Here is a 24,680-nt window from a genome sequence, read left to right as displayed (position 1 = left end):
CCCTCTTCCTGAAGTATGCGCCAGTTGCGCTGGAGCTGTTCCTGGAGCTTGTTACACTCCCACATTTTTTTCAAGGCGCTGTCTCAGATTCTCCCTCCTTCATGAAGCCTTCCCTGATTTACCAGCCATAAATTATTTCACTACCACCCTGTCTCTCACTCCTTGCCAGGGACTCGGGACCGCCTCTTTTATCTTTGCATCCCCTGTGGTTCCTGGGATCCAGTAAGCACAAGATGTGAATTAATGAAGTCATGTGTAAAAACTCTCATTCTACTAAGGCTTCTCCAAGCTTTTCAGCCATAGCATTGTTGTAGTCATCACTTTCAATTGCGGTTTCCTGGATTGTTTTTTTATTTTAATGACTTTAAGTCCTTACTCAATAGAGAAACTCTCACTTAGTTATAACTGTTGAGGTCAGTAGGAGATAAATCCCCAGGCATTTTGTAAATGTTAATCCCAGTTCTGTCATCAGTGTTGAGTAAATTATACTGGAAATGAGTGTTAATTGGAAACTTGGCCGTTGGAAGGTAAATGGACTTTTGGCAAGGTGAGAGTGTTGAAATTCAAGTTTATGAAGGGAAAGGGGGTGGGGTAGGAGCTGATGATTGCCAAGGACTCATTATAAACCAGACACCGTGCTTGCGGTTTACACGAGCCACCCCTGAGCTGCTGGTCTCCTCTTTTCATAGATGAGGAAAGGTAAGTGCCACAGTTCAAGTAAGCAGAAGAAGTGGGGGTCAGATTTACATTTGTCAGACTTCAAAGCTGCTTCCCTATCACATTGTCCTGGAAATTAAGGATAGTTGTGCCCTTCTGGGAAATCTGTATGTTGACTCAGTATAATCCTTGCCTCCAACTTGTGTATAGATATTTTCAAAATGAATACAGATACTGAGAGCCAGTGAGTTCCATCAGGCAGTCTGCCTCGGTCTCCAGTGGTGGAAATGTTGATGTGGAGTCAGCTACCGTGAGATCATTGCGCCACGTCTGGAGCCAGCTGGAGGCTATTCTGACTGGATGAAACTCAGAATGGTACCGAGTCCAAACTCGTTCTGCTCACTGCAGGACAGGCCAATAAATCAAGAGACAAGGTGTTGGGGCAAGAAATAATGACTTTATTCTGAAAGCCAGCAGACTGTGGAGATGGGGGACTAATGTCCTAGAGAACCATCTTACCCAAGTCAGAATTCAGGCTCCTTTTATACTAAAAGGGGAGGGGAGTGTGGTTGGTTGTTGCAAACTTCTTGGTGTCAGAATCCTTTATTCTTGCAGCTGTCCACCTAGGTCAGGTCATGGTGTCCCTGTCAACCTTCAACAAGACAAATGTTACTCTCTGTTCTGCAACATTTTATCGCTATGTGAATGGAAAAGTGTTAAACCCTAAAAGGTCAGAGTCTTGAGAATGAAGTATCCTGTATATTTCAGGCTTTTGGCAACATTCTTTTATAAAAGGTGCAGAACCAGCACGACTAAGCACAAAAAACAGAGCACAGGGTTGGAGCTAAAGGAACAGATCTAATATGGAGTCAGATTTGTTCTTCCCTATTACAAGAAGAGAGCAGGGAAATAATCGGAAAAAAAGAACAGTGTTGCATTTTAAAAGGTAATGATTAAAAATCATGAAACTGGCCCTGAGATACAAAAGAAAGGTTCTAGGAAGGAAGTAGGAATGAGGAGGTCGCCTTAGGGATTAGCAGGGACTTCTTTTCCTTTATTCATTTCGGGATTGCTTTGTTGCTCCTGCGCAAGCATGCTGACTTTACAATGTTTCCATATTAACTTTTCCCTCATTAATCTTGCGTTCTATAGCAATATGATATTACCTTGTCTGACCTAAACCAGCCAGTGCTTGTTAGTCTGTTGAAAAGTAAGAGAAACGATGACCCTGAGGTTCGGATGGCCCACCTGATCCCCGAGCTCTGCTTTCTCACAGGTAACGTCTGTGTTTTACACTCTGTCCTGCTCTCCATCACAGACTGCTGCCACTTAGCAGTGGGTAAAACCTCCTTCAGTTACCTGAGTGCCAGAGCACTAATTTAACCCATGGAGGATGACCCTTTAAGTAATTTATTTGATTATACAGAAAGTGGGAGGGCAGAATGTCCTCTGGAAATTGCTCTGCAGAGTGAAAATTACATGTTTCCTGTATCTCATGCCTTCCATTGGTTAATTCGATGTTAAATTGGTCTCCAGACATTTTCCTAAAACCAAGCTGCTGTTCCTCAGTTTTTGAACATCACTGGCCTAGGAAGCCACATGACTTTAATTTCCTTTTAGTGTATTCTTTGAGTGGTGCCGAAATGATCCTTAGTGTCTTTCACATGAGCTTCCAGAAGGTAATCTTTACTCTGTAGTGGAAGCTGAATAACTGTGTCAGGTACTTTTAATCATGTCCATCTGATTACCGGGGTGAGACTGAGGAGGGAAGGCTTTCTGCCTTTCACATTTTTGTATTGCTCGGATCAGTTGTGATACGTACATATTTCTTTTGTGATTAGAAAAGTTAGTAAGGACATCCTCCTGGTGGGGAAGGATGCCCTTTTTTTTTTTTTCTCCATTGATGTGTAGTTGATTTACATTGTTGCATTAATTTCAGGTGTACAGCAAAGTGATTCAGTTATACATATACATGAACATATATAAAAATATTTAGATTCTTATCCATTATAGGTTATTACAAGATATTAAATATAGTTCCCTTGTTATACAGTGGGTCCTTGTTGTTTGTTTTATATATATAGTGGTGTGTATATGTTAATCCCAAGCTCCTAATTCAAGGATGCCCATTCTTAGTGATACCCTGGCATTCTAGATCTGCACAGTCCACGGTGGCCTCTGGCCACGTGAGTTCACTGATCACTTGACACGTGACTAGTGCAGCCAAGGGGCTGGACTGAGAAGTGCTGTAAATGTGAAACAGATTGGATTTCTAAGACATAGTATGAAGAAAAAGGGAAACTACCTCATTAATAAATTTTTTATATTGGTTGCATGTTGATATTTTGGATATATTGAATTAAATAATATATACTATTTGAATTATTGCATCTGCTTCTTTTTGGCTTTTTTTTTTTTTTCATATGGCTACTAGAAAATTGTAAATGACACGTGGCTTGCATTGCCGTCAGATGGTGCTATCCAGGGGATGAATCTGATTCAGTTTAAGTGAAAGGTATTATTGCACTGTGCCTTGAGATGGGCTGGGGTTGCATCGAGGACTGTTCATTTTCCACTTTGTCTTTGTTCACATTTAATAGGGCTTCCTAGCCAGGCGACTACTGATTTCCAGCTGATGAAGGCTGTAGCCGAAGAAACGCGTCTCAATCCTTTGGGAAGGCAGCAGCGCCTGGCTAGACTCGCAGACGACATCCAGAGGTACCAGGACATCTCTTAACATCTGGGGTTCCACAGTGTCCCTTTGTTAACAAGTTTATTATCAGGATTAATGCCTCACCTTTATTGAGCGCTTTATTGCCAGGCAGCGTGGTCACACTTGCCACGTATTGTCATATGTAAGCTTTACATCAACCCCAGGAAGTAGCTAATTATTCCTCCATCTTGCCAATAAGGAAACCATGGCTTTAATAGATTTCAGAGTTTATTCAAGGTCACATGTTACTAAATGTTGGCACTTGGAGTTGAAGCCTGGATCTGTCTGGCTCAAAGGCCCATTTTGCCAACCAGCAAGGCACCCCGGGAGTCTTTTCCATCCCTGTGTGTCCCACACGGGCGCCGTCTTCCCGTAATTCCCTTCAGCAGGGGAAAGAACAGTGAGTAGAAGTGGAAGTTGGGAACCTTAAAAAAGTCAGTCTTTGAGTGGTTCAGTAAGTTATAATTCTATTACTAATGATTACCGTTCTTCAGAAAATAAGCCCTTTAAAGATTTAAAACTCAACTCTGTTGACAGGAACAAGGATGCTCGTTTTGAGCTGGAGACCTGGGGGCTGCATTTTGGATGCCAGATGTCTCTGACTGGCCGGGTGTTGCCTTCAGAAAAAATAATACTGCAAGACCATGTAGTAAGTGTTTTGATTTTATTTTCATTTAGAAGTGTTTTCTTGAATGTGTGTCAGTTTGATCGTATGCCAGAGTGACTAGTGGACTCACAGTATAATATTCATTTGGTTTCTCCACAGTCATGTCCATGCCCTCCATTCGTCCTAAACCTCCAGGTCCCTCTGTTTTCCTTTTAAATCCGTGTGTACTTCCCAGGGCTTAGCGGTAACCAGAGGACATGATTTAGGTCAGTTAGTGTGGTGTGGTGTCACCTTTAAAGACACATTAGAAAATGGCATTTCAAGTCATTGCAATCAAAACACACCCACCTATTATTGGGTGTTGTAGTAATCTTATTTGACTAAAAAAAAAAATCCATGATACCTCAGGTTAATTCCAGATAGAATTATTTCCTCCCACCCCCCTACCCCAAAGCAAAATGCTGCTCACCCAGTCTAAACATGAAGAAATTCGACTCCACACCAGCCACAGCATTTAGGCAGAGAGGCATTCTGCAACCTGGAGAGACACATCATTGCCACTTCTGGGATTCAGTGGAAAAAAATGAACCTATTCTATGCAAAAATTGTACATTATTTTTCTATTCTTTCCCTCTGTTTAGCCCATTTTAAAAAAATTGAAGTGTAGTTGATTTACAATGCTGTGTTCGTTTCTGGTGTACAGCATAGTGATTCAGTTATACACACATACATGTATTCTTTTTCATATTCTTTTTCTTTATATGTTATTACAAGGTATTGAATATAGTTCTCTGTGCTCTACAGTGGGGCCTTGTTGTTTACCTAGATTATATGTAGTAGTTTGTCTTGCCCATTTCTAAAGCAAGTTACATTCCGTGTCATTTTTTAAGGATGAATATTAAGTGCTTTTCATAGTACTACACAGTAGACATACAGAGATACATGATCACAATTTCATTTTAACTTTTTAAGAAATTGATTTTTATTAATATACATTTGATTTACGATGTTGTGTTAGTTTCAGGTGTACAGCAAAGTGATTCAGTTATATATATACCTCGATACTTTTCAGATTCTCTTCCATAGAGGCTATTATAAGATATTGAACATAGTTCCTTGTGCTGTATAGTAGGTCCTTGTTGTTTATCTGTTTCATGCATAGTAGTGTGTGTATAGTAGTTTGTTTGTTTGTTTGTTTGGATTTTTTTCTTTTTTTGGTTCACATCTCTTTAATGAGATCAAAGGCTCCTGTATATGACTTGGGGGTAGAGCTATCACAGACCTCCAGACACTGCCCTTCTCAGGACTCCAGTCCTTTCAGACAGATTCTAGGAGGGCAGGGCAAGGCCAAGGAGAACTCAAGGTGTAGGGACCAGGTCTATTTCTGGTGGGCAAGTAACCTACCACCCACTCAAAACTGCTTATGGGATGTCACCTTCACTGGAAGCCAGCCCCTGGGAGAGACCTGCGGTATGGGATTTAGGGACAGCATGCAGGGGAACTGGTCCTCCAGATCTGGTGAGGTGGCAGTGGCCCTAGCTTCCGTAACTGGCTCACCCTCCCTGGAGTCAGGACAAGGGCAGAACTCAGGACCCAAGTCACCAGTCCAGCGGAGACAGCGGCAGGAGAGGGGTGTGGGGCAGGGCTCAACCCTGGCCCAGGCTCACTATTCTGCTGAGGAGGGGCACTCTGGTGGGGGGAAACACCTTCCACATTTGTTCCATCGCAGTAGGCCGGGCAGCTAGAAGTGGAGGAGCGACAGGTGTTAATCCCAACTCCTAATTTATCCTCTCCCCAGCTCCCCGGCCCCGCCTGCCCCTTTCCCCTTTGGTAACCATAGTTTGTTTTCTATTGTCTATTCCTGGTTTGTAAATAAATTCATTTATATCATTTTTTTCAGGTTCCACATATAAGTGATATCATATGATATTTGTCTTTGACTTAACTTCACTTAGTATGATCATCTCTAGGTCCATCTATATAAGCAGAAGCCTAGGGACCAGCCTAAAGTCTCTTCAGTGCAGGAGCTTGCTTTTCCTGGTCACCCGGGGAAACTTCCAAGAATGAGAAGGCAGCTTGTGTCCTGGCCTCATCTGTGCTCCTGGACGTAGCCGCTCCTGGCGTAATGTATATTCTGAATTGCCCTGTAGGGGTTCTTAGTTTCGGTATGATGATCTGGCGTGTCAATCGTCAGCATTTTCTATTTGCGATATCTTGACGCCCAAAGCAGAGATACCAAACCGGACAGCCACTCACCTGAGTCATTCATAGTCAGTGCCATAGATTTTTAGAGCTGGAAGGGAACCTAGAGCTTTGAACCAGACACCTGTCTTTGCACATAGCAGAGGCCCACGAGGTAAAGGGACTTGCCAAGGGTCTGCAGGCCTGGAATGGCTGACCTGCGATGATGCTCAGATGCCTTTACTCCCAGGAAGTACGTGTATTCTGTTCAAATAAATGTATAGCACTTATCTCTGTGTTTTAAGTCTGTGGATAGCAACTTGTACTAAATAGTTTTTATGACAAACACAAACTATCTTCACACCGTCTTTACTTCATTGCTCTCTGAGTAAATCTGTGTAACCCTTTCACGACCCTTCATTTTCTCAGTGTCAACCTGCGTCTGCTGCTGACTGGTCCAGGGATATGCGAACTTGCAAGATTTTAAGTGCACAGTCTTTGAATAAGTGGTTGATTATATGTAGTAGCAGAGCTGAAAGAGTGATGGAGAGCTTTCTGAATTGCTTGAGGAAGGTTGGAAGCCCCATGGGATTTCACGTGGACTACCCTAAAATGTGAGGATATGCTGGGAAGCATCCCAACTCTTTTCTGTTTGTTTGTTTTTTTTTATTGAAGTGTAGCTGCTTTACAATGTTGTGTTAGTTTCTAGGGGACAGCAAAGTGATTCAGTTATACATAAATATATTATTTCATATTTTTGTCATTATAGGTTATTACAAGATATTGAATATAGTTCCCTGTGCTATAGATTAGGACCTTGTTGTTTATCTATTTTATATATAGTAGTTTGCCAACTTTTTTCGTATATTAATTTGGTTTTGTTAGAAGATAGGATATAATGGTTGATATAGCTACAAAAGTTTCTTTATGTTAATAAAATTTCCTAATATAAAGTGCCCAGAAAATTGTTGTAAGTAGATAAATTTGGCAATGATTAAATTTTGATCCTGTTAAAATATATTTTATGTTGGTCTTTGTAAAACTGGGTTTTCGTAGTTCTTCCTGGGCAACAGTTACATTTCCTCAAAATCTTTCCAGTCCTTGTTGGGATATAAATCCTAAGTAAATCTGTATTGTTGCCTCCTCCTCTTTTGTCTTAATTCCTCCATATCACTTATTTATAAAGCTTAACAGCAAATAGGATATTAACAGGTAAAAGTTGCATTTCCTGACTTATTTGATAGATTTTATGTTTTAAAACCTAACGTAAAAATAGATCCGAAATTAGCTTTTCTAATTCTGTCACAGTAGCATAAGATTTGTCATTTCGATAGTTTTTTGATAAAGCCAAGCTCGTTCATTTAGCCTTTGAACATTTATTGAGTATCTACTACTGTAGACACTGTGCCATTTGCATGGGGATGAGGCAGATAAGTAAGATGCTTTCAGTTTAGTAAGGGACCCATTCATACCCAGCCACACCCAACACTGACTATTGTTTTGCTTTAGAAAAACCATGAAGTTGGTCATGCCTTACTTCACTGAGCTCTATATGCTTTGAAAAGAGCAACAGATGGTTCTTTTCCTTCATTGTAGTGGAGGTGCAGATGTCCTGATTGACAGGATGGGGAGTTACTCTTTAAACACACGGGCGCTAATTAATTACATCAGCCATGCAAGCATTGTTGAAAACCAGGGCTGTTCCCAAAGTCTCATTTTACACTGTAGGCTAGAATTCCCCTTTTATCAAATCTGTCAATGATCGCCTGGTGTGAGTTTCACCTGCCCTAATTTCTTTTAACCCATGAGGTAATAAAGCAGGAAAAGATTAATGAAAGAAACCACAGACCCAGACCCTGGGTTGGCATCATGGGCTCTCACACAAATTCCAACAAGCCCGTGCCCACGTTCTCTTCTTGGCCTGTTTTATTTGAAAGCTCATATTTCATTCCATCCTTTTTCTTTCCCATGAAGTATCCATTTACCTGTTAGATCTGCATACATAGCTTCTCCCACCTGAAACAGTGCTGCTGGTCATTCCTGCAGCTCACATCCAGCAAGGGGCAGACAGTGGTCCTGCCACCTGCTGGGCAAGGTTTAAAAGGCCACTGGGCACTGGGACAGTCCAACCATATATACATGTAGGAGGGCGAACCTACATCTAGAAACAAGATCTATAAATTCCTCTGCGTGGGATTTTTTTCTGTAGCCTCTGGCCCCTAACATAGTGTCAGCACAGAACTGCTAAATTGATAAGTACTTGTCCACTGATTGATTAAGGCTAAATATTCCAGGCTCCAAAAAGGTGCTACTAAGGAAAAACAAATCTTGTAATCTGAATCATACAGATTAGCGGAATATCTCGGTCTCATTAACCTAATGATTTTTATTTTAAATTTTTCATGGAGATGCAGTGTTAGAGAATTGTTAGTCCCACTTTAACTTGAACTCTATGTCAGATTTTTTTTTTTTTAGGTTTTCTCTTTTTTTGAGTTGGTTTTGATCATTTGTATTTTCATAGAAATTTACTTCAACCAGATTTTCTAACTTTTTAGCTAAATGCATAGAGTAATACAAAAATATCTCATATATATATATATATATATATATATATATATATATATATATTTTTTTTTTTTTGGTGGGGGAAGGTAACTAGTTTATTTATTTATTTGCATTTTTTTGACCGAGGTACTGAGGATTGAACCCAGGACCTGGTGCATGCTAAGCATGTGCTCTACCACTGAGCTATGCCCTCCCCCTTGATGGATATTTGATATTGAAACTTGTGGTTTCCAAAGTTCGCTTTCAACCCCGTTTTGAACGACAGAATTGCTGTTCACATAGAACTGTACAATTGAGAAAATTTCACTTTTCACCAAGCTATTTTTTAAGCTAATAAAAATGGTAATTAAATGGCATTATCTTCTGTGGGAGAAACAATTTTAGACTCCAGAGGTTTTCACTTTAATGATTTTTTTCCCCTCAAATTATAGTCGTTATAAAAATCGATTCATATTATTTTTAGCTCCATATGATTATGTGTTACTAGGAAGGGAATTATATATTTTCAAAATTAATCTGTTTCTGTAGCATAAAAGTACAAGAAAATGCAGCTGCCTTTGTTCACGCTGTACAGAAGCATGTTGACCCTGAGGTCCAGTTGGTGAGTACAAGATACTTTTTGTGTTTTGATGTATAATTTTCATTTTTTCTTTATATCTAACAGCATTGAAAGAAGGAATTTGAACATATTCTTCCATAATTTGTTTGCAAATTGCTGTGCATTTCCCAAGTACCCACGAAAGTATTAGTCTTAGTATTTTAAGCAATATTTTATTTCCCTTTCATGTTTCTAATATTCATTTCCAAATACTTGTTGTTACATCTGTATCAGCGTCTTGGATGCCTGCATAATTTTCATCATGCTGCCGGGGTCGAGGGTAGTGGTCATCTTTTACTTAAGATTCAAGATAAATTGACTTCCATCTTATCCCGTTAATGTTGGGGCACCTGGTGTTCCCCCCAGCGTTTCAGGGGATTCTTGGATGTTTCCATGTCACCTATGGCCCCACGTTCCTTCCTCCTCTGAATTCTTGCCCCCTTTCGTGAGTGCCTTTTCCTCCTGCATTGCATCACCCTGAGGGGCACCCACAACTGCTTCATTTCCTGAAGTGCTGTGTGTGTGTGTGTGCGGAGGGCTATGTGGTGTGCGTGTGCATGCAGTACCGCAGGGCTTTTCCTGATCCGTCTCCTCCAGCGCCTTCATCCCCACTCCCCACATTCCTGTTCACAGCTTATGCGAAGGAGTTTAGCTTTCTCTTTGTCTCCCTTTTAAAGTCAGACACAAAAAATGGTGTAGGAGGATATTATAATGAACAAAGGAAGTTCTTACCCTAAGAGCATTCATCTTTCACTTAAAAAAGTAAAATCAAACTTGGAGACAAGTTGCAAGAATAGTACAAAGAACTCCCGTATACCTTTCACCCAGATTCCCCAATTGTTGACATTTTATCGTATTTCCTTCCTCCCTTCCTTCCTCCCTTCCTTCTTTTCTTTCTTTCTTTCTTTCTTTCTTTCTTTCTTTCTTTCTTTCTTTCTTTCTTTCTTTCTTTCTTTCTTTCTATCTATCTATCTATCTATCTATCTATCTATCTATCTATCTATCTATCTATCTATTTTTTTCCCTGAGCAATTTGAGAGTAATTTACAGGCATGATGCCCATTATCCTCTAAATACTTTTGCTCACATTTCCTACACGAGGTTTCTCTCCTATGGAACCACCATCAAAATCAGAGAGCGGTATTGACCAGCTAATCCACAGACTCCATTCACCTTTGTCCATTTGTTCCCAAAATGTCCTCTGTAGTCAAAGTATCTAATATGTTGCACTTGGTTGCCCTGTCTCTTTAATCTCTCCTTCAATCTGGAACGGTTCCATAGTTTTCCCTTGACTTTGATGACCTTCCAGTTTTGAAGCTTATAGACCAGTTATTTTATATAATGTCCCTCAGTTTGGGTTTGTCTGATGTTTCCTTATGATTAAATCAGGCTATCACTTTTGGCAGGAGAATGGCAGCAACAATTCTGCGTTCTCATTGCATCTTACCGGGGACACTCCCTTGATTAAGGTGCTGTCTGTCAAGTTTCTCCGCTGTAAAGTTACTCTTTTTTCTTTTGTAATTAGTTTTTTTTTTTTTTTCGGTAGGGAGATAATTTGAGACTATGTAAATATCCTGTTCCTCATCAAGGTTTTACCACTAGTTTTAAAATCCATTGATACTTCTTGTCGGAATCCGCTACTGCTATGATGGTGGCTTTCTAATTTCGTACTTCCTTCTGCATTTGTTAGGTAGCATTATATTAAAAGGAAGAGCTTTCTCTTCTTCTCGTTTCTTTGTTCGTTTAATGGCATCAGTGTGGGTTCATGGATCCCTATTTTATTTAACCAGCTTAAAAGTCTATTACTACTGTTCTTTATTTTGATGTCCAAATTGTCCCCAGTTTTGCCAGTGGGAGCCCCGCTGAGGCTGGCTTCTGGGTCTTTTTGACATGTCTCCATCTTTTTTGGAACACTTTCTCACTGTATGGCGCAGTAAGAGGTTCCACGTTAATCTTGACGTTTTGCTGCCCAGCTGTGGAATCAGGTATTTCTCCAATGAGCCCCGATTCCTTTTGGTAGAGAACAGCGTTTAGTAACCAAGATCTGGGCACTGGGGGTGCTTATTTGCTACTGGGGGGGGGGGTCATCGCCCATAGGCTTTCTCAGTGGGCAAAGCTAGGAAATATACACGTGTTTGTGTCTCATATATGTGCATACATGCACACTGGTATCTATTGTATTACTGTATGTAGCTATACATATATTGAAATATTTAATAAAAAATTGAAATATTAAAAACACGTGCTTACACTCCTAGTTCCAATCCAGTGCCACGGGAAAGTGTTCCCGCTTTCTGTATTTGCCCCTCTTTTCTCTGATAGTGAGAAACATGGCTCTTACTATCTTCCACATACTTCTTACTTCTCCGTCCCTGGTGTGTAACCAATCTCACTTGGCTCCCACCTTCTTTTGGCCCTGGTCCTTACTGGGCCACCGCCTTGTTCTGCCACCTACCTTGCTTGTCCCCAGATTCGTAGGATGGAAGGCAGGAAGACCCCTAAGAACATTGATGACAATTAAAAAATATTTGCCTTACTTTAATTACATAGAGATAATTATAGCCCTAACATGATTTTGAAGAGTTCTGTAGGTGAAAACAAAATCACTTTTTTTTCCTGTTAATCATTATCTTTTCTATAATTTGGGGGTTTTTGAAAGCAGAGAATAAAAGATAGGAAGAAGATGGAGTCAGGCCAGGAGAGGTCCTTCTATGAGGAAATACCTGGTAGGAAGTAGAGACAGTGGCAGAGGAGGGTGGAATTTAAAAATACCAGGGCCCTGAAGCTTCTTTCTCCTTATTTGCCCTCCCCTCAGACCCTACACCCAAGTTCTAGTCAACAAAAAATTTGTGCTTGCTGCTTTTATTTCAGCTGTCCAGTGCCTACTGGGAAAAAGACCACAATTTAAGCTAATTTTCCACTTTGCTTTCCGTGGATGGAGCTGGAGAGGTGGCAGTGGGGGGCAGACCTGGAGAGCCCCTTGGGTGGGCACTGCCCGCAAGGGAGGTAGCTAGCTGGAGGAAGGGCCAGGAGAGAAAGGAATCTGAGGAGACGGACAGAATCAAATCGGTAGAGAAACAAGGAGGAAGGAAGAGCCAAGAGAGGTGGTGGGATTGGAGAGGGGGTTTGCAGAGCGGATGGGAGTTGAGGAGGCATTTCAAACGTCTTGGAGTCTTTGTTCTTTAAAGGCCATTTAAGAGAAGCGCTGTAGTGTGTTAATGCTTGCTTCTTGGGATCTTAAGGGCAAAAAATGTTTGGAGAATCCATGTATTCGTTGTTTATCTTTTAAAGCTTCCTCTAAGCATAAGTTAACTGACTTTCTTTTCTCCTGTTTTTGTTTGTTTGTTTTAAATTTTGGTTCTGTTTGTTTGTTTGCTTGCGTTTAGGTAATGTGTGTTCTGCCTTCTCAGAAGAACTACTATGATTGCATTAAAAAATACTTGAGCTCCGACTGCCCAGTCCCGAGCCAGTGTGTGCTCGCTCAGACGCTGAACAAACAGGGGATGATGATGAGTGTGGCCACCAAGATCGCCATGCAGATGACCTGTAAACTCGGGGGCGAGCTGTGGGCCGTGGAGATTCCTGTGAGCGCCGGCACTCATTTCCTTTTAGTCGTCAGCCAGTCTATTAATTCATTTTAAAAATTAAGTCAAATTAGAAGCCATTTTCATGCGGTCCTAGAAATACCTATCTTGTTTGTTGGGTGTGCCTGTGGTTTGTCCGCTTGAGTTCCATGACGCAAGCCAGCGGGAGGGCGTCAGGAAGGTGAGGGTGGCCCCCCTTCTCAGAGAGCTTCAGTTAAGCTGATCACAGAGTATTTCATGAAAGAAAATCTAGTTTGACTGAGTATGGAGGGACCTGATTTGGAGACTCCCAGCAGCAATTTATAATCTGTGCTCCTTCACTTGCTCTCGGCCAGGTGCCACCTTGACGGGAACCCCCTCCCTAGAGCTTGGGGAACTGGCAGAGCCTGTGAGCCGAGCGTCCAGGCTGCTTTGGGAACTGAACCATGGCCCCCACGGGAGGAAGCCAAGTAGTGAGGGATGAGGGAATGCTGCCCACCCCCTTAGGCTTCCATAACCAGGTTGTACGTCTGAGATTACCCCCAGCAGCGCCCCCGGGAGGTGCAGAGACAAGGGAGGGCTCAGAGAGCTGAAGAGCCGGGAGTGGAATTTCTCTTCAGACTCCTTCAGCTGTGAGTCAGGGAGATGGATGGACTGACCACTTTGCCAGAATCCCTTAAGCCACTGATGGCCCTTGCCCACCCCCACAAAGCATGGTGGCCACTTTGGACCACAGTGGGTCTCTTAAGTGTAGTATGTACTCTATTTTTCCTCTGGCTTTAAGTCTCTTTGGCTTGTGGTTTAAAAATCTGCCTCATCTGGACCTTGATCTCCCTGGCACATAGCTTAACTTAAATAATTGAATGACTAGGGACAGTCTTTTTAAAAACTTCATATGAAATCATTGCTTGGGAAAATGATACCGTGTTCCATTAAATCATGAAAAATTTCACTTTACAGTTAAAGTCCCTGATGGTGGTTGGCATTGATGTCTGCAAAGATGCTTGCAGCAAGGGAATGGTGGTGGTTGGATTTGTGGCCAGTATTAACCCCAGAATCACCAGGTACTTTTACAATGACCCTAACATCTTCCTCAATTATTTAGATTATTACTCGTGGTTTAATGAAAGACTATACCGCAAGGAATAGTTTATATTCTTCACTCATTTTTTAAGTATGAACACTTATGGTCATAAATTATGCCTGTATGTATAAATGTGATTGATAATATTGGCTTCATTAAGCCAGTATTTTAATGAAGCTAAAATGTAACCTCATTAGAAAGCTATTTTTATACAAACATTGGGGCCAGCTATTGCTCGTATGCAAATCATATTTCCCAAATGGTGGCTGTGTAGAAATTCTTGTGCGTTTCTTTCCTGAACGCCTGTCCTCTATTGGGCGCCGTACTGGGAAGTTTACATACATTATATCAGGCAGCTGAGAATCAGATTGCCTGGATCTATATCCCGATCTGCCATTTACTTATTCTGTATAAATGCTTAATACATGCTTGCTGTTATTGTTATTATTTTTGGGGGGGGTAATTAGGTTTATTATTTTTAGAGGAGGTACTGGGGATTGAACCCAGGACCTCGTATATGCTAAGCATGTGCTTTACCACTTGAGCTACACCCTCCCCCTCTTGTTATTATTTTTAATGCTTGCAGACGCTGGATGTGGTGGTTGTTCACACAACTGTTAAAAACATAGGCAGGATTAGGGATAACCCATTAAACATTGACTCATAGAACATATTAAATTGTAGTTCTTAGAAATGTTTCAATATCTGTAAGTAAACAATGTGTTTTGAAGCTGTTTGTAACATGTTTTCTTCCTAGAACTAAGCTATTTGATTTACTCCATTAAATTTGTGATTGGGTATTTATCTGGGATTGTGGGAAACAGGAAGCGTAGCAGCCTAACTGCGTGCCTCCGATTTCAGTCCTGGTTGAATGCGGTCCCTGTTCCGTGTTACTTCCTTAATCAAGCACGTACAGGAGCTGTGGCTTGTTGGCAGCATTTCTGACTGTGCCATTATTATCGCACAGAGTTGGAGAACTAGGATAATGTGGATGCATGTGTACCATTAAGTCATGATCTTCATTTTCCAAGTGCTTTTAATTAATAATTTCAGCAAGAGAACTTATGGTCAGTTAATCATATTAAGATGTCAGTTCCCAAAAGCTCACATGTAGGAATGGAGTTTATGCTTGAGAAATCTTTGAATATTTTAAAAGTAGACAATCGACTGCTAAATGAATAAATTCCTTTATAGTAATAATATCCTGGCCTCTGTTGATTAATGCCTATTATGTACCAAGTGCTGTGCTAAGTACTGTACATATTATCTCATTTAATTTTGACAACAACCCTTTGAGGTACTAACTGCCTTACTATCTGATAAATTTCCTTGGTACAGATGAGGAAACTGAGGCCTAGGGTCACATAGCAAAGTCACGGAGCTGGTGAGTGTACCAGCAGGATTTGAACCCAGATACGACTGATGCTACCACTGTGCTTTAGTTTCTTGTATCAGTAAATTTTATTTGGTTGGGGGGGTTGTGAGAGAAGAGTATTTTAATATAATTGCGCGTCGAGTCTGGAGTATATAAAATTATGAACATCGTTTTTTACTTATAATGTCTGTTTTGCAATTTAACACTAATGCATATTTGTATTAGGACTTTTGAGGGTGAGCCTTCCTTTTGTTCTTTGCTGACTTCAGGTGGTTTTCCCGCTGTATCCTTCAGAGAGCAGCGACGGATATTGCTGATTGCTTGAAAGTTTTCATGATCGGTACTGAATCAGTCTCAGTGGGAGTGGGCTCCGAGGACTGTTCCTTCAGACCCAAAGTCCATCAGCCTCTAGCAGACCAGACCGCTGGAAACAGACTCCTCAAGCTGGCCTGAGTCAACTGGCATCCAGTTGGAGACCCCAAAGCTGTGGCCTGACTCAGACTAACAGTCTCTGTAGAATTTATGTGTGTGCCTATGGGTGGTAAACTCAAAGCCAGGGGGCAAAAGTGTTGGTAGCTGCTGGTGGCTCTGGCAAGCGGTTTGAAGGCCAAGAGAAAACTACTCTGGAGGAGCAAGGATTATGACAGACCAGCATTGGGTCTAGAAATAGGAGGGACGCCTTTGGGGCTGGGGCTGGGGATGCTGGCAGACAGTGTGTCCTGGCAGGAGAAGATGGGGAAGACAGCAGATGGGGAAGGGCACCCTCCTCAAGGCGGGATGCAGAGGAAAGCGGGATGTGGGGTTCCCATGCCCTCGCGAACCCTGGCTGGAATCTGGCCTGACCACTCCCTACTACTGTGACCTGTGCAACTCCCTTCCTCCCTCGATCTGCGTCGTCCCATCTGTAAACTTTGGGCGTTGTAAATATTTGTCTCCTAAAAAGGTGAATTTGGTGAAATGTGTTGGTGATGGGCTTACAAATACGATCATCATCTATCAAACTAAAATGAATTTCCTGGACAATAAAGTCTCCTAAAGCAATTGTGTGATGTGAAGAGAACTACTGCAGCATATTACTGCGCCCTCACTTCAAAACCTGCTCATCTTTTTTTCTTGCAGTAGTTAGGAAAAGTTTTTGTTAGGTAGGAGTCAGTTACTGTCTGGTCTCTGCTCTTTAGGCAATTCCTAGTTAGAGTGGCCGGATGTTTTTCAGAGTTGATGTTGTCATCAAGACTTATGGGTGGGTCTGGTTGAAGGGACGCTTTTAGAGGAACAGTCAGGTCCTTTCCTATGTTTTCATATTTGTGCTCACTGGGGTAGAAAATTCATAGAATTATCCAGTCTATACTTATAGAGAGGATTTAAACATGTCAAGAAACTAAATTAGTATTAATTCGGTTTGGGGGAATTTGTATGTCTGTCACATGAATTAAATTTTAACTTATTGCTTAAATATTAAAATTTTACTGAAGAGATGTGCTAAGTTCAAGAATATATTATGCCATAGAAACCATTACGAACCCTCAAATAGCAGAGATGCACGAATATTCCTCAAAGTTACCTGTTTTTATATTATTGCAAATACAAGCCCAATTGAGTATGACCCTACTTCACGGGGGTATGAAATAGATAACTATTTAAATATTGAAATATATGGTAATTTTATTCTTTGTTGGCGTCAGACCAGCCGTTCTTTTCTTACTAATGCCGAATTCCGCAGGGGCACTCAACAAATGGCACAAGCATAACCACGATGTGCCAGCACGGATAATTGTGTACCGTGATGGTGTCGGGGATGGTCAGCTAAAAACACTCATGGAGTATGAAGTTCCCCAGCTGCTGAGCAGTGTGACAGAAGCGAGTTCGAACACCAGGTATCAAATTTGTGTTCTTTCCCCAGACTCCCAATTCCAGCACATTCATCGTAACTATTGTCACTACTAAATGCCAGCATCTCTCTCTTTTTTTTTTCCACGCAGTTCAGTTTCACTCTGTTTCTGTATTGTGCAAGGTACAACTGGGTGGGTTCCCCTAGATTAGAGGGTATTTTCGATGGTCTTATGTAAACAGTTGGGATGGTGTAAGCTTTTGGGGGCCGTGGCTGGGGGCACCAGAGGAAGGCAGGTTTCCTCCAGTGCAGCTGACACTGAGATTCAGCAGGAAGCCCGGAGGGCTGCTAGCAGCTGGAGATGCTTCATACATATTAACATGCTAGGGGGAAAAAAACAAGTGATGGCTTCAAATTTGAGGCCCAAGTCAGCACACAGGGCAGAAGCCTCTGCAGTGCAGACACTGATGCAGCGTGGGTACCGTGAGAGCGGGGCTGTGTGTGGAAACCAGACCACCCTAAACACCAGACACCTTGCTTCGCCATCACATTCCTAGATTCGACGTTTTAGTACATTTTCTTACACAATGATGCCAAGTGGCGAGTGTGAGAAAAATATTAGAACTGGAAAATGGAGGAGGATGACAATTTTAAGTTGGCTTCTTAAAATACTCGGAAAGCATCTTATTCCAAGCAGTGCATAGTCCTTGTCTGGAGAGTTATACCATTGTCCCCACCATGAACCAAAGCGTCGCAGCCACAAGCCACAAGGAAGCTGAGCCTTGACCTCATCTGTGACCTCAGAGAAGAGGGAGAACCTGATAACTTGGGGGCGGAACCATCTCTATCTGCATCCAAACTGTCAGAGCCAAAATTTCTCACTCCCCACTGACCTATTAAGAATCACCAGCAGTGCAGTTTAGGGATCACAGGAGTAGATTTAGCTGACAGTGCTAAGGAGTTAGTTCTCTTGCACTGTAACTTCAACTTTTAAAAAGTTTCAAGATTGAAAACATTAATATATTTTAAAAATAATTGAAATGTTTAAAATGAAATTTCAGAGGGATCGTTGCATCCTAGAGGTTTCTTCCATGATGGTGAATATTTGAATTTGGAGTTTACCAAATACTGACTTGACTTTTGATCATTCAGCATTTGGCCCCAATGTGTATTTGGTCCATCTGTCCATCCACCCAGGCATGTGTTTTGCAGGATTCAGAAGCAGTGATTTGAGGGGTAAGAGGGACTTGTGGTTCTCCCTTTGCTCTTCAGAGTGAAGGTGGAAATAGGGAGACTGTTGCTAATGGGAAAAAAAATCTTGTCTCCATAGATCATTCTGGAAAATCTTTCTTTAGAAGTGCTAATTATAGTTTATTGTCCTGTTAACCATTCCTCTCCCTTAAATGATGTAAACAGGTCAAATGACTGGGCATAACATACTTTTGTAACAAATGAAGACAATCCTTAATTTAAAAAATTATATGATCTAAAAAATTAGAAAAGAAATTGTGGCATACACACACACACACACACACACACACACACACACACACACACACACAATGGAATACTACTCAGCCATAAACAAGAATAAAATAATGCCACTTGCAGCAACATGCATAGACCTAGAGATCATCATTCTAAGTGAAGTAAGCCAGAAACAGAAAGAAAAATACCATATGATATCACTCACATGTGGAATCTAAAAAAAAGAGACACAAATGTAGTTGTTTACAAAACAGAAACAGACTCACAGACATAGAAAACAAATTCATAGTTGCCAGTGCAGGAAGGGAGTGGGAAGGGATAAATTGGTAGTTCAAGATTTGCAGATACTAATGACTACATATAAAATAGATAAACAACAAGTTTCTGCTGTATAACATAGGGAGCTATATTCAATATCTTATAGTGACCTATAATGAAAAAGAATATGAAAAAGAACAGTATATGTATGACTGAAACATTATGCTGTACACCAGAAATTGACACAATATTGTAAACTCACTATACTTCAATTAAAAATAAATTAATTAAAAAATTGTATGTCTCTCTGGGGGAGGGGAGATGGGGATAATTTTTATTTTCTGTGTTTTGCTAATGACATTATTTTATTTCAAAGTTACCCCAAGATAAATACCTAAATGGGAAGCTGCCTGGCTTGGTTTACGCCCTCTCCATCTTGTATTTTTGCCTCTCTGGTTCCCAGCCCCAGACTGTCGGTGATTGTGGTCAGGAAGAAGTGCCTGTCCCGGTTCTTGATGGAATCGGGCCGAACTGTGCAGAACCCACCCCTCGGCACCATCGTGGATTCGGAAGCAACGCGGCCCGAATGGCAAGTCTGTTAGAAGATCCGCTTTTAACAAAATGGTCCCTGCGCGTTGTCCGGCTCGGCCCCGTTCCCCGTGCCTCCATCCTCACAGTCCTCCCGTCCCCCCTCAGGTATGACTTCTACCTGATCAGCCAGGCCGCCTGTCGCGGAACCGTTAGCCCCACCTACTACAACGTCATCTACGATGACAACGGCCTGAAGCCCGATCACATGCAGAGACTCACGTTCAAACTGTGCCACCTGTACTACAACTGGCCGGTGAGTGGCGGCTCTTCACCTGGGTGCAGTCTGGCACTCCAGGTGCCCACCCAGGGACTGTCACCTGATTCACCTCTGCGTCCTGACCCCCGGCACAAAGCCTTGCTTTTCACAGAGGAGGGATGCATAAATGAATGACTCCCTAATTCCACAGCAGGTGAAACCCAGTCTGTCATAGACGGAAAATAATAACTTATTTTTTAATGGAGGTGCTGGGGTTTGAACCCAGGACCTCGTGCATGCTAAGCTTGCACTCTACCACTGAGCTCTACCCTCCCCTCCAGAACAATAACTATTATAATGCATTAATTGCCTGAGGGTATAGCTCAGTGGTAGAGTGAACGCTTAGCATGCATGCACAAGGTGCTGGGTTCAATCCCCAGTACCTCCATTAAGAATAAATAAAGAAATAAACCTAATTACTCCCCCCACCACAAAAAATAATGCATTGGCATTGATGATTTCTAGAAGACTTTATTATATGCGTTATCTTATGCCAGTGCAGCCTGGGAGGAAACCAGGACATTGCTATTTCCAAGTTACAGGTGAGGAAGTTGAAACCAACTCAGATGTTGTGTCTGGTGGGAAAGTAACAGACCTGGCTCTGTCCTGTGTTCCCGGGCATTAAGCCCAGAGATGCTCTCAAAGTCTAAAGCCAAGATTTGCTCTGAGCCCCTTGGAACATCAAGTCACAGGAAACTTTGATGAGCCCTAAGTGTGTGGCTCCCAGGTCTTGGCACAATGAAACCAGACTGGCCCTCCCCACCCCCATCCTGCCCAGTGAATGCAAGTTCCCAGGGAACAAGGTTGCCCTTGGGTGGTTGTTTTTAGTTATTAAGGACTGATGCCGCTTTCTGTCGTATAGGTAACTAGTGGATGAAAAAACTCAGGAGAAGAAATCACTCTGAAGCGCAGGTTATCCTCTTAGCTACTGTCAATACTTTTCCCTCCTCAGGGCCTAATCAGTGTCCCGGCTCCGTGTCAGTACGCACACAAGCTGACCTTCCTGGTGGCACAAAGCATTCATAAGGAACCAAATCTGGAATTAGCCAGTTCTCTCTTCTACCTGTGATGACATGAACCACTGGCATCCTTAGAAGAGGAGTCTGAGGAGCAGTTGGTGTACTTTGTACAAATCTGCCAGGAGCTCGAGGCTGTGCCTCGGGGAAGGAGATTGAGTTGAGTTTTACCTTCTGGAGGAAAAAAAAAAAGCCAAAACAACTTAAATGTGAAATGGTTCAAAAGAAACGTACATTACTTTATTTTATTTTTATTTATTTAATTTTATTTTTTAAACATTTATTTATTTATTTAATTTTCTGGGGGGAAGTAATTAAGTTTCTATTTATTTATCTTTAATGGAGGTGCTGGGGATTGAACCCAGGACCTCCTACATGCTAGGCATGCACTCTACCACTGCGCTATACCCTCCCCACTACATTGCTTTATTTTAGAGTTATGTCCTTGGGGTAAATTCTCATTCTGGTCTATGGAATTAAAATGTACCATCACCTGTAAGTAATACCAAAAAACTAAATATCTTCTAAGAAAGTAACTGTTTGCATGATGTTTTGATGGTAGGTGAGTGGGGTCTAATTTCCACCCTAAATTTTGCAGAAGTTTTTCTGAATAATGTTATAGAGCATTTTGTTGAGTGGTTTAAATAGTTGTTAGAAAATAAAGAAAATTCAGAGCATCGTCTACATGTGACTTGAATTTCAGTTGCTGTTTCGTGTGAACCTCATTCTTTCAGGGTTTTCAGCAAAGGCTCTTTACCCACTAGATCACGTCACCATCACTCTTTGAGTTATGTTTCTAAAAATGGACGTTTCATTTGTTCTCGAGGGAATTTTATTTCATTTAGTAGCAACCACTCTCATGAGTGACCTTGCTTCCTATGGCACAGAAAGGACAGATGCCGTCAGAAGGATGACTTGCATGGGCGCCCAGCCCATCGACCCGCCTCCAGGCAGCTGTGCACGTAGACCCTGCCCATCTCCTCGTTATCATAAAGAAACGGCATCTAAGCTCCAGTGGGCGGGCTCTCCACCGGTGGACCCAGTCCCGCTCCCTCTGACCTATCAAGGATGCTGCTGTAGGAATTCTTCCTTCTTCCTCCTCCACCATCAGTTTCCCCCCACGCTGGATTATTCGCATCAGCATTGTGAATACACTCTCATCTCTCCCATATTAGAAAAGAGACATTACCCCCTCCAGCTACCACCCCATTTCTTTGCCCCTCTCTGCAGAAAAAGTTCTCAAAAAGTCGATACCTGATGTGTCCAATTCCATACTCCACTCAGAATTTCACCAGAACCATGACAGCAAAACTGCTTTGGTCAAAGTGATCAATGACCTCAGGTTGGCTAAATCTGGTTCTCAGTTCTCAGTCCTCGTCTTACCTGACCTGTCACAGCCTTTGACCCAACTGGTCATTTCCTCCACCTTCAGGAAATCTATCTCTCCTTCTCGTTTCTGGTTTCTTCTCATTTTCTAGCCTTTTCACATGAGAATAACCCCACAGATGAGACTATGGTGACATGCAAAAATATTTTGATGCAGGAAAGACCAGAGGTCCAAATTCTTTGTCCAGGGGAGATATTATGTGGCAGGCTGCAGTGGAGGGGAGAGCGGAGAGCTGAAGCTTCTCTCCGCGGGGTGAGGGGAAACAGACGCCAAAGCAGAGATCATTTAAGAGGGCACTGAGCATGGTCTTTTCCTGTTTGAGAGTTTCATCCAGGCCTGGCAAAAGTGCACCCAATGTGGGTCCCTTCCGGTAATAGCAATGATAGCCATTTGTGGGCGTGAGGGTGGAGGGGGTTTAAGGCATTCATCGCAGGCACAGTACCAAGCACTTTGCATATTTTTTTTTTTAATGGAGGTACTGGGGATTGAACCTGGGACCTCATGCATGCTAAGCATGTACTCCAGCAGTGAGCTATTTCCCAACCCCTGCCTATACATTTAACCTTTGCAACAACGGTATGAATTAGGCACTCTGGTGACCATTTGACAGATGGTAAAACTGAGGATTAAAGATGCCATGTGGCTCACCCACGTTTATAAGAGTAATAATTGTGGAGCTAAAATTTATCCTTGGGTGTGTTTGACTCCAAAGCCTTAGAGATGGGCCACAAGACCCTACTGCCTTAATAAAAGGTGCTATCAGATTTTAAATATTTCTCCAGAATTCTTAAGTGGGGGAGTGCTTTATATGACTTAAAGTTACAATTGTATAGCAAGTCTTTGGAGGCCAGGTGCTATACCACTCCAGAGTGGTGGTGTTCTGGTGTTGAGGTGGTGTTTTCTTCCGTCCAAGTACAAGGATGCTGCAAAGTGCCACCAGCTAACAGTTGGCTTGTGTGAACCTCCATGCAGCATGTTGATAAGGCAATCGAAAGGTCTGTACCGCCCCTCACCCTTTTACCTATTAAGTAATGCCCAAGGTGGCGGCTCTTTACCACTTTAATCCACCAGGGGGCACACGAGGACTGTCATACGAGCAGAGCCCTCTGCCTGTGCAGTCCCTGTGGTGCAGCAGATTCTGGGAGAATAGCCAACCTCAGTCAGCTCCCAGAAGGCATCATGGATTAAGAAACTCTTCGTTTGCACTCTTGTTCCAACTGTTTTAGCTGTGGGATGTGATAACGTCCCCTCTCTCAGACTCAGTCACCCAATCTGCAATATGAGAGCGGGTGGGAGTAGACTGGTGGTGCTCAACCTTGGAAAGATCAGTTGCACAGACTAGAAATTCCAAAGCAGGTCACTGCATGTATGGACACTTGTCATTTAATAGAGCTGGCTTTACAGATCTGAGAGGAAAAGGACGAACTGCTCAATCAAATGGACTGGGTGGCTGGGCTTCCTACAGAAAGAAAAATTAGGTTTCCATCTTACATGAAAAACAAAAAGAAATTTCCTACAGATTAAAAACTTAACCACTAAAAACAAAAATTGTAACAACTAGAAGAAAACATAGGGAAAAATTTTTAAGATACTACAGTACGGAAGTATATTTCATATATTCTTAAGCAACATATAAAAAAGCATAAATTATACAGGAAAAGATTGATGTTGACCATGTCACAGTGTAAGTTTCTGAATGACAAATAGGGGCATTAAAAGACACACAACAGAGCAGAACGATACTTTTGCAGTGTATACAACAAGAAAAAATTATTATCCCCAAAATATATTTTTTAAAAAAATCTACCAAGTAAATAAAACAACTAGGACGACAACAGCAAACACCACCCAATAGTAGAGTGAGCAAAAACATGAACAAGCAAGTCACAGTTAAGGGTCCCAAATGGTTGATAAATATATGAGATGATGCTCAAGTTCCCCAGTAACCCAGAAAATTCAAAATGAAATACTAATGAGTTTAATTTCACTTGCCTAAACTTGGAAAAAATGTGAAAGTCTGCAAATACTGATTTTTGTTGAGAACATAAGGAAATAAAGTTAAACATTGTCTCTGGAGTGCAAAGTAGTAATGTCATACCGAGGGCCCATACCCTGCCGTCCAGCAATTCTATGTCTAAGCGCATACTTTAGCGAGTCTCTTGCACGCATATAAAGGAAGAGAATGGATAGAATATTCTATAGTCAAACTCTAGATACTATACAGCAGTTCAAAGAAAGGAGCAAGCTAGGTAGCTTCTCTGTAGACCTACATGAAAGGTTCTCAAAAGTAATGCTTTCTTTTTAGCTTTATTGAGGTGTAACTGACAAAATTGTAAGATGTTTATAGTGTACATCGTGGTGATTTGTCAAGTGTATACGTTGTGAAAGGATTCTCATCATTTAATTAATTAGCACATCCATCACCTCACATTACATATGTGTTTTCAAAAACAATGTCGAGTGAAAAAAATCAAGTTACAGGATGATGCGTATATGATACCATTCATGGAAAA

The 24,680-nt window shown here is 41.8% G+C and overlaps 1 protein-coding gene across 1 annotated transcript in view; it reads left to right on the top strand.

The window, feature by feature from the left end:
- Positions 1 to 21,464, top strand: part of PIWIL4 (piwi like RNA-mediated gene silencing 4) — a 42,435-nt gene extending 20,971 nt beyond the window's left edge. The window contains exons 9-20 of the mRNA XM_032488312.1: positions 1,810 to 1,933; positions 3,258 to 3,375; positions 3,908 to 4,019; positions 6,588 to 6,772; positions 9,252 to 9,324; positions 12,708 to 12,905; positions 13,845 to 13,948; positions 15,613 to 15,683; positions 17,064 to 17,217; positions 19,381 to 19,506; positions 19,614 to 19,761; positions 20,717 to 21,464. Coding sequence (XP_032344203.1) covers positions 1,810 to 1,933; positions 3,258 to 3,375; positions 3,908 to 4,019; positions 6,588 to 6,772; positions 9,252 to 9,324; positions 12,708 to 12,905; positions 13,845 to 13,948; positions 15,613 to 15,683; positions 17,064 to 17,217; positions 19,381 to 19,506; positions 19,614 to 19,761; positions 20,717 to 20,833 — 1,530 coding nt within the window. The 3' untranslated portion in view covers positions 20,834 to 21,464. The remainder of the gene's footprint in view (positions 1 to 1,809; positions 1,934 to 3,257; positions 3,376 to 3,907; positions 4,020 to 6,587; positions 6,773 to 9,251; positions 9,325 to 12,707; positions 12,906 to 13,844; positions 13,949 to 15,612; positions 15,684 to 17,063; positions 17,218 to 19,380; positions 19,507 to 19,613; positions 19,762 to 20,716) is intronic.
- Positions 21,465 to 24,680: the final 3,216 nt, after the last annotated feature.

Source organism: Camelus ferus, chromosome 10 (assembly GCF_009834535.1).
Source record: "Camelus ferus isolate YT-003-E chromosome 10, BCGSAC_Cfer_1.0, whole genome shotgun sequence".
Lineage (NCBI taxonomy): Eukaryota > Metazoa > Chordata > Mammalia > Artiodactyla > Camelidae > Camelus > Camelus ferus.
This window is presented reverse-complemented; position numbering and strand designations above follow the sequence as displayed.